This window comes from Gobius niger (assembly GCF_951799975.1).
Source record: "Gobius niger genome assembly, chromosome: 4".
Lineage (NCBI taxonomy): Eukaryota > Metazoa > Chordata > Actinopteri > Gobiiformes > Gobiidae > Gobius > Gobius niger.
Window position 1 is genome coordinate 34,538,326 of NC_136855.1, and position 13,631 is coordinate 34,551,956.

Consider the following 13,631-nt stretch of genomic DNA (forward strand, 5'->3'; position numbering starts at 1 on the left):
TATTCACAGTACATGCAAATAAAGTAGCTTGTTCATATTTGAGATGGCCTTACACATGGTACTATACAATCACAAACTGATGAAAAAATCCCCGTTACAGTGCTCTCCCTCACTGATACAGTCGATGTCGATAATCTTGTTGGAAAAAATGGTCATCTGGACTGGTTTCTGAGTTGGAGACAGTTCACCTTTATCCAAGTCAATCCGTTTTGACAATGTTGCTGAAAATAATTACCCATTTGACTGGACAAAAAAACTATATATTGTATACTATATACGGGGCGACAGTGGCGCAGATGGTAGAGAGGGTCGTCTCATGATCGGAAGGTCAGGGGTTCGAATCCCACCTCCTGAAAGTGCACATTGTCGTTGTGTCCTTGGGCAAGACACTTCACCCACATTGCCCCCAGTGTCTGTGTACATTGGTGTATGAATGAGAGTGTGAATGGGTGAGTGGATCCTTGCTGTAAAGCGCTTTGAGTGCCTAATGTAGGTGGAAAAGCGCTATATAAGTTGAGACCATTTACCATTTACCATATATTTAGCAGTGCCTTTGAGTTGATTTGTTTGCCGATTACAATTGATATCCGGTATCAATACTAATCAGAATATGTGAAATAAGAAGCACAGCAATAATTATAGACACACAAGCAGCATTAGCTTGAGAGAACACTGGAATCAAACTTATCAACAAAACTAATTCAACCCGAAAAGTCTCACAGAAATAAAGCAGTATGAGGAGAGTTTTGTAGGAATCATGTTTGGCGCTCAGAGCCCGGCAGAAGACAGTGAGTCAACTGTATGAAATGCATGGGCCTGACGAATGAATGCAGGAGAGTCTGGACACTGGTGGTGGTGGTAGAGGATGAGGTCTCGAGCCTCAATGAGAAGAGCAGAGGCGAGGCCAGGTGGAGGAGAGGCGGAGGTGGGGCGCAGCACGCTGGGAAAAGGGCGAGGCAGTGAACTTAAGTGGCTTAAGAGGGGAATCCTGGGCAGTGATAGGCTGTCATGGAGGTGCGGCTTGAGATGAAGCGGTGATTGGTGAGGTGTAGTCGGCGATAAGGCAATGGAGAGCTGCAGGTAGGTCTTCCGGGTTGAATTTACACAAATTCACAAGGTGTTGGTCAGTTTCGTGAAATGCTACTGTTAAAATTGCATTTTTAGTCTATTGGCTTGTTGCACAATGTGGCTAGTTAGTCTGACCTGAAGTTGTGAGCTTGTGTATCTATGTACTATCCTCGCAGGCACGCTGAAGCTGGTCCGAGGGCATATAGAAAATTATTGGTACCTTTTTGCAAATCAATTGCCTTGGCCCTGTTATACTGGGTGGCGTTGTGACAACATAATTTATTTTAAACATCTGCTACACATGTATGCCAAGAATTGGTTCAAAAATGCGTGTTTGGTTCATGCTGTTTTCTATGTAAAAAAAAAAAACTTAAATATAAATTATTTCTGGATGAGATTCACTATTTCGAAAGACAAAATCTCGTCATATCCAAGGCTCTCAAAGCTTTTCAGAGAGAGAGAGAGAGAGAGAGAGAACAAGGTGGTTCCGCATCATCAGAGGAGTCTGTGTAAACAAATAAAATATGTAGGAAATTCCAGCCGTGCCATGTATTTTTGGGAGGTTTTTCAGATATTTTTGGGCAGGTTGAGATTGCTGTGAGTGCCAATACCTCCTGTTTCACTTAATTTCCTCTTCAATTTATCTTAGAGCCATATGAATAATCATATTCTCTAGCGAAGGCATTTCTACATTTGCTTGATGAGTAACATTTAAATAAGATTAATTTTTGTTCTGAACATATTGAACATAGACTGCAAACAATTAAATACAGCAAAGAATAAGCCGTAAACTCAAAGTAAATTGTGTTGAAATATCCTCTGAACTCCACCTAAGTCGCATATTTACACATGCCACCGAAGTAAAAGTAGCTCTTTGCCATTTATAGATGTTTACGGTCATACTGAATATTGTGTCCTGTTATCAATGTGTTATCAATAATAATGCACCTGGGTCCAAAACACTCGGCTATTTCTAATGACTAACTCAGAGGTGAGAAAGACTTAAGAGCAGCTCCAAATCCAAACTTGTAGACGATGGGGCGCTCATGTGGTTCATTTTGGACGTACCCCACTCATCTGCACAACAACTCGGGACAGGTGGCAAACCCTATCACTGTCCTCCTCCAGCTCTCTCCGTAGTGTTTACTGCACACCGGGACGGCGGCAGCAGGATGCCCTCCTGCGCCTGCAACGTGGCTTCGGGTGCAAAATATATGAGATTAATTATCTCACCGCTGAAATATTATGGAGGGACAAAGCGGAGCGCGAGCTCATCAAAAGCCAGCCTCGAGCGATTCACCACGGACCCAGCTCGCGGGAATCACCCAAGGCCATGTTCACATACGCAAATTTATAAACTTTTAAGTTCTCAACACACTTTACTACAGGTAAATGTACGTGTAGGTCTCATGGAAAATTTGACAGCGCCTAAAGAGAAAAGTCCAGTATTTCCATTGCACTGATGGTGCTTGTAACAGCTGGGACTTATAGACCAGTACACATTTTTTCTTCTTTATACATTGGTATTAATACATGGTAGTTCAGCAGAGGAGATGTCTGTGTTTATAAAGATCAGCAGGTGTTTCAGGAAGCTAAAGCGGGTCGTCTTCACCCACATTGCCCCCAGTGTCTGCGTACATTGGTGTATGAATGAGAGTATGAATGGGTGAGTGGATCCTTGCTGTAAAGCGCTTTGAGTGCCTAATATAGGTGGAAAAGCGCTATATAAGTTGAGACCATTTACCATTTACAACGTGGCTAAAAGCTCCAAAAAGTCGATTTTGCATGATATAGGCCCTTTAAAAAGTGCGACTTATAGTCCGGAAAATACGGTAGTGATGCAAATATGAACAAATCTACATAAAAAAAACAATAGTCTTCTCCATAATTGTATTATTTATTGCATGTTTGCCTACAGCTTCAGCCTTGACGACTTTTCTAAAAGCACACATCTCCTCCGCTAAAGAATTTACAATTACATCCTTCAAGTTGTGTAAGTGATCGCATACCTGGAACTCACTAGAATTCACTATTCACCACAAAATCTTCAGAGGATTAATTATTCAAACGATTCTAAGCAAATCTCCATCGGAAATGAATACAAGTAAAGTTTAGCGTATCCAATTGTGCAGCCCTATATTTTAAATTAATGTTTCAAAAAGGAATAAAAAACTACTGTTGACATGAAACAAAACAAAGCCAGTGTTGCCTCTCAAAATCCGAAAATCCATGTGCACGTGCGGGTGTCCACTTATTTTCCCTCGCTTTGACGACGCCGTTGTTTGTTTTGGCGTCGTGCGTGATTTTGTGTAAATTTGGAGCCAGGGGAGACTCTAATGAGAAAGTGTGTTACCGACTCGAGCTTATTTATCCCCCCGACGCCGCAGAGAGGATTTTGTGCGCAGGGAGAGGAGCAGCTGTGCAGAGGTGACCAGATGTGAGCGGGTTTGTCCAATTTACAAGGCCGGCTGCACTCAAGGCCCGGACTTTATTTAGCGAGTAGCAAATACAGAAAAAGCCAAATGCAGCGCCTCGTGTCACACCCGCGCACAGCCAGGTTTATCCTTTGTTCAGTTGAACTACAGCATTTCGGGGTCGGATATCGCCGGGCTGCACAAATGCCCTGCGAGGAACGAGGAAAAAAAAACACATTTTAGTAGAGATTTGGAAAAGCTTTGACATTTGATAATTGCGTAGCGTTTGTGAAAGCAGTCGTTACAGTCATTTCCCGGTGATTAGAAAAGTACATGTTGTCCCTTTTCGGTATTACAAAGAAATTAAAAGGAATTCTTGTTTAAATGTTACTATTTTCAAGGCAGACATTATAAACTACAGTGAAAGGTTTTTATATTGCTTTATTTTCAACGATAAACTATTGGAATGATATAAGTTGCACTCTATTTTTAAAGCACAGTAATGGCATGGTAGGATAGGAAAAGCAGGGTGCCTAAAAGTGTAATAATTTGATTAATTATAGCATTTTGTTGGTTTAAAGGATGCAAATTACCAAGAGTATTTTCATGGTAATAATATGGAAACAGTGCTAAATACATTATCCCACATTATCCCGAGGTTTCATCCTATTATCATGTGATTAATGTGGTGTAAAGTGCTCCAATTTCTATGATTTACCATCCATTATGCGACAGCTCTGCACAAACTGTGTAATAGGAGAGTGAGGACTTTGCCCATGAACTCAGATACAATTTCGTCCAAGTCTCCAGGAACGGGAAAAACAAAGTTGATGGGATTGCGTTTGTCGGCTATAGCTGATTGATTAAGATGAGGATGACCAGCCAAAAGTGTGCACCATCATCGCACTGGAAATGTTTGAAGGAAACCATGGCGTATCACAGGTAGGGCTGAAACAACTAATCGATTAATCGACAACTAATCGATTATTGAAATAGTTGTCAACTATTTTAGTAATCGATTAATCGTTTTCTAGTAAACACAGACTTAAAAAGAGCAAAAATTACATGAACATTTTTTATTTTTGATGGAAACCTACTTTGTTTTTCAAGTTAGGGTCTGTAGAGTTTTGTACATTGAACATTTCGTAGACATCTGTCTGTGTCTCATCCAATGAATAAAGCAGAACTGGCACTACAAAAACACTTTACAACACAGTTTAAGTTTACTCCATCAACATGTCCTCAAGAGATGCCACTTTAGCTTTATGTGATTAAAAATAAATGAAAAAATACAATTTTCATACACCATTCACAGCCAATCGATTAATCGATTAATCGTAAAAATAATCGGTAGATTAATCGATTACCAAAATAATCGTTAGTTGCAGCCCTAATCACAGGTGACTTCAGTGAGATTGAAGCAGTGCCTGAGCTGCTTCTCAGGAGAGTGTGCTCGTGTTCAAGGCTGCTCGGAAAGTTGCGAGGGTGGGCTGAATCGAAATAGATTGCAATTAGAACGTTGTTTTGTTCGACTGCACAAATGAGCGCACAATAAGTCAAAGCCACGGAGTTTATCACGTGTTTTGAAGCCTGTGCTGCTCTTAGACTGTCTCTTACTTTTTTAATTCTCTCCTAGTAAACATCAGAGCAGGTACTTCAGTGGAGAGTTTCACGTCGCAGCTTAAAACTCACTTTGTTGCGGTGGCTTTTAAGTTGAGTGAGATATTTATGTAACACTAAATGTTTTATATTTTTGTTTTTCATATTTTTGTTTTGTAGATTGTGTGTACAACAACTGGAATAATTTACAGCAAACTTTAAAACTCACTTAATTTGCGTCAATTGCATCTTTCAAAAACTACATTATTCCAGGATCAGTCCACATGTTTCTAATGTTTTTAATAATTTTGCTGTAGCCTAATTTTGTTTGTTTTGTTAAATGTTTTATGCTTTGTACTGCTTTCTAATGCACCTTCGCCAGGTCGTCATTGTGAATGAGAATTGGTTGGTAAAATAAAGGGAAAAAAATAAAAAATAAACAACACTTTGGGACAGTTTATCTGTTTGTAAATGTGCTATATCAGGGTTACCCAAAGTGTGGCCCAGGGGCCAAATGCAGCCTTCAGACCAAATTTTTGGTGGCCCTGAGACTTCTTGCTGAATTGACACACATCATACTTTTTACTGCATAATTTTACTTTCATAATTTCACACAACAAAAACCTCAAAAATTTGCATTTTATTGTGAGACAGGGCCACATCATGGTCAGTCCAAGCCTAAATTAAGGCATAGGGCACGGTTTCTCTACACTGACCACTGATCCCTTCACACTGGATACAATATGTGACCCTCAATGAGAAACAATAAAATAAAAATAAAAATAGAATAAATAAACTCAATAAAATATTTCCAATACTTGAATCAATGTGGCACTGTGAGTGACCGATTTGGAGACATGGATGCGCTGTTTTCATTAGATCAAAATGTGGCCGAACTTTCTTTCTCCATCCTTATCATTTAGTTTGCTTCCCTGGCACAGACATGGTATCTAATCTAAATGCAATCAAATCTATTATTTAAAAAAGTCTAATATGATGCACCTCCACTGTTTATTGTCATCAGAACAGTGGTGTGCCTCATTTGTCTTAATGTGGAGTGTGTCTTTTTTACATAAATGTTTTGATAATAATTGTAAGTGGTGATAAGTTATGCTCCCTCTTTCTATCACTGCTGGTAGTACTTTTTATTTCTTTTTTTGTTTATTTGATATGGACATAACAACAGCATTTTTAGTGTTATAGCAAAACTGCTAATTTGCAACACTTGAGCTTCTTCAATCAATCAATCAATCAATCAATCAATCAATCAATCAATCAATCTGGATGGTACTCAGGGTCATCTGTAATTTTAGGGAAAATGTAATTAATACTCAAGTATTCTGTATTTATGTCAGGCTTTCCCCCCCTAGTTTAGACAGTTTACACCCAGTTATTATATAATATAGTTAGGAGTGTGATAATATATCGATTTTTCGATAAATTGCGATATTTTGCGGGACGATACGATACTTTTTATTCCAATATTGATACTTTTGATGACGTCATGCATATTAATGAGGTAGCACGGCTCTGCTGATTTCACAGTCAATAGAGGCCAATAATGATCAAGAATTCAGTCAGTAGGAGGCAGTGCTACAGTTTTAAGCACTTTGACCAAACACTGTCACACAAATATATTACTTTTAATGATTTAATGACAGTTTATATAATTGTAAATATGATTAATTTTGGGTTGATTTATTCCTTTTGAAATAGGACTGTGATTTCTTCTATATTTAAATGCAAATGATGTGATGTCACTGACAGATCAATAGACCCAGTAAGTAAGTAAGTCAGGGATCAGTTTTTCATTTATTTAAGAAAAAGGGGTACAAAGGACATGGAAACAAAATGTATATGATGAATAATATGTAGTATATCAAAATAAAGGTTAAAAATGGCATGTTTCAAAAAATTGGGATGTATTGTATATTATTTTTGTGCAATATATCAATTATCGCAGTATCGGCGTATCATGAGAATATCGTTTTCGCGAACCATGTATCATATCGAATCGTGAGGTACCCAGAGGTTCCCACCCCTACCTTTACTACAGACATTTGGCCTTGTGAACCATTTTAGATCATATAAACTGCAGCATTTTAAAAAATATGTTACTTTTCTTCATTAAATTGCTGCTTTTCTGGTATAAAACTATGATCAATACTTACCACAGGCACAATCGCATCGAACAAAGTCATAATGAGAAAAACAGGAACACCCGACATATGTACTTTACGGTAACCACTGGTTTTTTGCACTAAAGATTTGAGACCAAGACCTTTTTGAATCTCAGAGTGTGTTTTACATGTGCCACTAATGCTAACCGTGCGTTACTTGACCCCGCCTCTCTTCTGTGTCTCCTCCAGGCTGCAGCCTCCTGAGCTCGGTGGACCCCCTGCTCTGCATCACCCTCCTCTTCCTGCATAACCTCCTCCCGTTCCTTCTGGCCCACTGAAGACATTTTGACCAAAATCCAACTACTCCCGCCCGCCTGCCAGACCGACCAACCGACCAACCACTACTACTCTCTTCTCACTCTCTCCAAAAAAAAAAAAGAAGAAAAGAAAGAAAAATAAACAACCAAAATACCAAACGAGCAGCCGGTGGGGTCAAGGCAGGGGTGTTCACGTTCTCCTATACTCTTCGCCACTCATCACAGCAGGGAGTGACAGCAAGCGAGGACTTCAAGTGGGGGGTTGGGGGTACATATAAATATATATATAAACGGAATGGACTTAAAAGAGCGAACACTGACTATTGGGACTCTACTCGAGCCTGTGTGGATGTTTTCGGAGCGAGGAAGAGAGGAAAAAAAAAAAAAACGAAGCTGGATTTTACGGGATGCACATCGGCCAGGCGAAGCGCTGCCTCTACTCTTGCATAGCACCCGCTTCACGCATGGCCCTCCTCATTATTACTATACGTCCATCTTTGTTTTTTTGTTTCGTTCTTCTTTTTCTTTCTTTTTTTTCTCTTCATTTTTTCGAAAGCATCTCCACTGTGAAATCCTGCTTTTAACCAACACACAGTCACTTTAATAATGTGTGAGCCGTTCTGTTGGTTCGAGACATCTGTTTTATGAAAGTAAAAAAAACAAAAAAACAAAAAGAGAAAAAAAAAGGAAAAAAAATCGTGTGATCTCAGTGTTACGTTTTTGCTTTTAACAGGGAAAAAGAGGAGAAGGTTTTTTTCGGAAACACGACGCGGGAGATGAAATTATTCAGACTGTGTTGGTCTAATGTACTTTTTGTCCACTCTAGCAGATGAAAGCAGACAGTGGGAGAAAAGTGGGCTGTGTGTGGGAAGGCGCGAAGAGGAAGCTCGGGTAAAGAATGAAGGTCGGAAGACGTGAGGTTTAATTAGCTACGTTTAACACTGGACGCTATTGGTCGCGGGTGCGTGATTGGACATGGGTGATGTGGTTTTAGTTGTGGAGATGAAAAAAAGGAAAGATTTTATGTTTTTTAATATGACAAGTGTCAGTATTGGGGTCTATTTCTTTGAATTGATGTGCAAGACGGGCAGAGGCAGCAGATTGGGGGGTAAGTAACACATGTAATTCACTTATATTTAAAGGAATAGGCTACCGTTTGAGATATATTCTTACCTTAGCTTTTGTTGTTAGCATTTAGCCTCTCCCAGCATAGGTATAGATCCAAACTGGGGTGAAGTTAGACGCTCCCAAGCTGTTCCACGTTTTCCCTATTTAAATACATTGACATGAAAAGTTACACAATCCAAGTCTAGTTACACAAAATTAAAAAAGGGGTGCTATACTGTAAGGCGTAATAATACCTTGGTAGTAATAGCTTGGTAGCTTCTAACTTCACGCCAATTTGGAGCTACACCTTTGTTGGTAGAGGCTAACTGCTAACAACATTTGCATATAAATAATTGTATTAGTTATGACAAATGTGGGGAGTAAAGCAAGAAAAGCAAGAAAGAAAAAAGCTTTCAATACTCAATAACATTACCATTAACCTTTTTGTCAACATCTGACAAAGCATTTAAAGCCATTTAGTGAAATGTGCCAAAATGAAGGCCTTAAATGTTATTATAAAAGCATTAAAACAGTACTAAGTAACATGTTTACCTTAATAAATCATTTTCGTAGTCCCTGTGGGGGTAGTAGTGTTTATGGGATGATTGGAGGGTCTTTCATCTCCCCCTGGTGTCTCTGGCCAGAAAACCATGTTTGCAACCTGACTGCCACCGGACCGGAGTCACCAACACACACTAATAAAATCACGAAGAAGAAGCTAACAGGCTAACGGGCAAAGCTAACTGCTGGCTAGCGTCACTTTAAACAGTATTTACAGCCAAGTTTGAGTGAATTAAAGATTTCCATTGTATAATTGGATGTACAATATCCCTCTGTCCCTTCGTCTTTTCTGTCAGTGTAGTATTTACTCTCCAAGACAATAAATAAATTAAAAAATCGCAACTTGCTACGACACCTGCAGTTGCACTTATGGCCTCTAGGGCCAAGAGTTACTTAGTACTGCTTTAAATTGAATTAAAACTAAATTTCTTGGAAAATAATGACAATGCTCAGCTATTTCTACAGCATAAGATACGTCAAAAATATTTTAAAAATTGTCGATTGAAGTTTGGGCTGAAATTGCACATAATTGTTTTTTTTTTACCTTTACCCTATTTAAATCCCACTGAGATTAAGAATCTCCTTTTCAGGGGAGTCCTGGCTCCAGAGAGGAACCTATTGTATATGTTATTAGTGGTAGGAGAAACCGGAGTATACCCGGAGGAAACCTACTATGCAGATACAGGGAGAACTGTATCTCCACAAACTCCACACTCCATCCAAGTGGGAATCGAACCCGGGACCTTCGAGCTGTAAAGCTCGAGCGCCCAAATGTTTTGTCCAAAAGTTGCCAGTTGTATCTACTTTGATTTTAAATATTGAAATTTCCCCTCATCTCTGTTAGATTTTTTGCAAATCCTACAAAAAGAAATATGCACAGATTTTGTATGCATTTGTGGCAATTATTATATAATATTTGGGCCTTTAAAAGCATTAAACTTGCTGCTGCCTTTAATAACTTATTACCGTGATGTTTGTCCTTTGGCGTCAAAATCAGCCCTAAAAAGTTAAACCCCTTGTTGTCGCAAACCGCTGAGTTGGTTTGACCTTAGACAAAACCTTCTAGGTTGGTTCATAATCATATCACGATGCAGACAGCATGCAGCGCTCTCTCTTTTCATCCACAAATTACTGCTTTTACAATGTACCTTTTGGGGCACAAAGGATTTCACTCTTTGACTAAAAATGTCAAGAACAGAGCGTTTAAAAGGGCAACTTGTCAAGACAGTGAGGGCTGAAATGTACAAAAACCTTGAACCATTAAACAAAGTGATCAATGAGTTTGTCAGAGAAGGTCAACAACAAATCAGGGACAAAACAATAAAGCGCTTTGAGATTTCAGATGATTTTGTGCCTCTTCGATCTTGCCTGATAATATGTCTCATCAAGTTTTACTCTTGCGCCGCAAAGATTATCGATTTACCCAGTGCAACATTGTTTAACTTTTGATTTGAAAACATATATAGCCTCAAAATCACATGCATGGTTCTTTGATATAATAAAAAAGAATAATAATAATAATTGCCACTGAGAAACTGCAATATGTAACGCGAGGTGCGCAATTCAGAAAAGTGCATTTCTTTGATTTATTTTGACACAAGCAAAGTTGCACAATGTTGCCCTGAGAATTTCAATGTATTTTCTATTTGGGAATTAGGCGAGAGTCCGCTATTGTCCCACTGTCTGCTGTCCACTCCACGGAGCCAACACGTTTGTCTCATGGCTGTGTTTCCATCATGTAAACACTGAGTAATAAGCTGATCTATTTTGATTACGATAAGGCACACCTGACCATTGTTGTTGTTTATCACCTCCAATGATGTTTATTTTTATTAAATCGATGGTGATCAAAGTGAAGACATTTCATTTCTACTCAAGACAAATAGATTTATTGGTATCTCGCCCGCCGCGGTTCAGATGAAGGTTTATTGTTTTTGTAATAAAAGGTAGACTTGAAAAGGTGTCACGGGTGCGTCGGCGTCTTTATTTGATACTTTTATATTATACTTGTGGGTATATTTGCAGTGATGTTTCATGAAGTAACTCAAAGTGGTCCCATGCTTTATGACTGAGCGCCTCTGCATTAATATTTCAAGTTGATTTAAGGCTAAATTTAGAAATAGGCAGCGTTTCTCATCCAGCACTTGGCAGGGGGTACTTGGAATTGCTTCAGATTTAAAAAAAAAAATAAAATAAAAAAAAAAAATGTGAAACTGAGTACAGTTTCAATATTACTTTCAAAGAAAAGTTAGTTTAGTCATAGTTTGAGAGTATTCTAGCTTTATTTTAGAACAAACACTTCACTAAATACTGAATAATCTATGTTAAATTGCTCACTTTGTTACATTTTTGGCAAGATCCTCAGGTTAGGATCTTTAAAGGGATATGTCAGGATTTTTGACATAGGGCCTCATTTCCTAGTTATCCAGAGTCTTGTGGATTTCTGGAGATTTTTTTTAATTTTCATTCATGCAGTCCTTATATTTGAAGAGTTTAGTGGTGCTAGGGTAGTGCTAGGCTAGTGCATGTCTGTGGTAACTAGTAGCCTGTATTTAAAAACCTCTTCAAAATCCTCAGGTAGTCCTCCAAACATTGCCATATCTGATTTGTAGAAATCTCCTTTGTGAATTCCACGTGTAGTAAAGCCGACTGCAGGTAAACAAACTACTGTAGATCCGGTAACCTAGCAGATCACTCCGCCGCTGCGTAGCTTACAACCAGGAAGCTGATGCTGCTCAAATATAAGTTATTTTTGATCCAAAATGGTTATATTAAAACAATTATTCAGTCAACACAGACATTTACATCGGTAGTCTGGTGTTATAAGTGATTTTCCTCAGGTGCACTGTGCTTGGGTCAGACTGTTTTTAATGCAGGCTACTAGTTACCATAGACATGCACTAGCCTGGCACTAGCCTAGCATCACTAAACTCTTCAAATATAAGGACTGTATGAATTTAAAAAAAAAAAAAAAAACACACCAGAAAACAACACTGTTGTTGGAAATGAGGCCCTATGTCAAAAATCCAGAAATATCCCTTTAAGGCATGAATAAATACCTTAAAGTGGACATGTTATGCATATGGAGCTTAAAAATTGATTTAAAACCCTCATTTTGATATTTGATATGTTAAGTTTTCTCATTGGAAAATATGTCTAGTATGTAAGAATGAAATAGGAAGAATTAAATGCAGGTGAAAGAGCTGGTGAAAATCTGGACTGGGGCTCCTCCTGCTGGCAGCTGTAGGAATAATTTTCTTTAAAAATAACTTCCCGGTTGGATGAGCAGCTCCAGCAGTGTGTGGTAAACACCCATCGAGCACAGAACGGCTCAAAATCGATAATGTTGGATTATGGGCTTTCAAATGTGAGGACAGTTTTTGGGTTTGAACAATGATGTAATTGTATTCAGGAAGTACAGAACGAGGCGCTGATGCCGTAGAAGAAGAAACATCTACGTTTAACAGCTTTGTCTGAGGCTTGAATGTTGTGAAATACAACTCCAGGTCTATCTTTGACGAGGGAACAACGTCAAACCTCAAGAAAGTCGACTGTGCATGATATGCCCACTTTAACTCTTAACCTCCTCCTGAACCGAGCTCATTTTATCCAGTTTGGCTTTACCCAAATCTAAAAGCTTATTAACTGGAGAGCAACATTGTGATGCCTCATTTAAAGACCTATGAAAGTGATCTGAACTTTTTGTCACATTGTCGCTGCGTTTATGACGTTTTTTTGTTGCTTCTTTTTATTGATTCATCGAGAAAAGCTAAACATGTCTATATTTTTTGTGAGCAAATTGAATTGATAGAGCCAGGATAAAGTTTATGGTTTTATTTTGTTGACATATAAGATCAAAAGGTTCCTTTTAGAGTGGATTTGATCTGGTTTAGTTTTTAAAAATTGTCGCGGAGAAAGGAGGAGGAGCTGGACTGGACCATAACAAATAAGCCAGTTACGAGAGAAAAAAAAAGGGATTTTTTTCCTCCTTTTTATAGTGGGTTCAAAGCTAGGAATTTGATACTGAAAAAATAAATATAAACAAATATTGTTAAGTATAAGACTGAAAAATGTTTAGGTAATAGAGCATTTTATAATACTCCCTTATTTTCAGATGACGATTTCTCATTTGGTATCTTCCACAAAGGAAATTACTATATTTGTATTATTTTATTGTATTGCAAAGGAGGCTGAAACCCCAAAAGAAGAGCTGGAAAAGGCGGGCGAAGACATCTCCAAACTGCAGGAATGGCAGCAAAACATCCCAGGAACAATCATCCAACATCTCAGTCCAGAAAGTGCCGGTTTATGAAAGAAAATTAGGTTAAAAGTACAAAAAAAGTCAATAACACAATATGTCCCCTGTAACAAAGCGGGGAGCGCCAGCGTTCACAGACTTACGGTAATCCTCATTAGATTAGCTCTTTGGGTAAACACTAGCGTCA

At 38.6% G+C, this 13,631-nt stretch overlaps 1 protein-coding gene across 1 annotated transcript in view; it reads left to right on the forward strand.

Moving 5' to 3' along the window:
• The window catches only part of vstm2b (V-set and transmembrane domain containing 2B), a 69,185-nt gene extending 60,993 nt beyond the window's left edge, over positions 1–8,192 (forward strand). The window contains exon 5 of the mRNA XM_079554758.1: positions 7,451–8,192. Coding sequence (XP_079410884.1) covers positions 7,451–7,539 — 89 coding nt within the window. The 3' untranslated portion in view covers positions 7,540–8,192. The remainder of the gene's footprint in view (positions 1–7,450) is intronic.
• Positions 8,193–13,631: the final 5,439 nt, after the last annotated feature.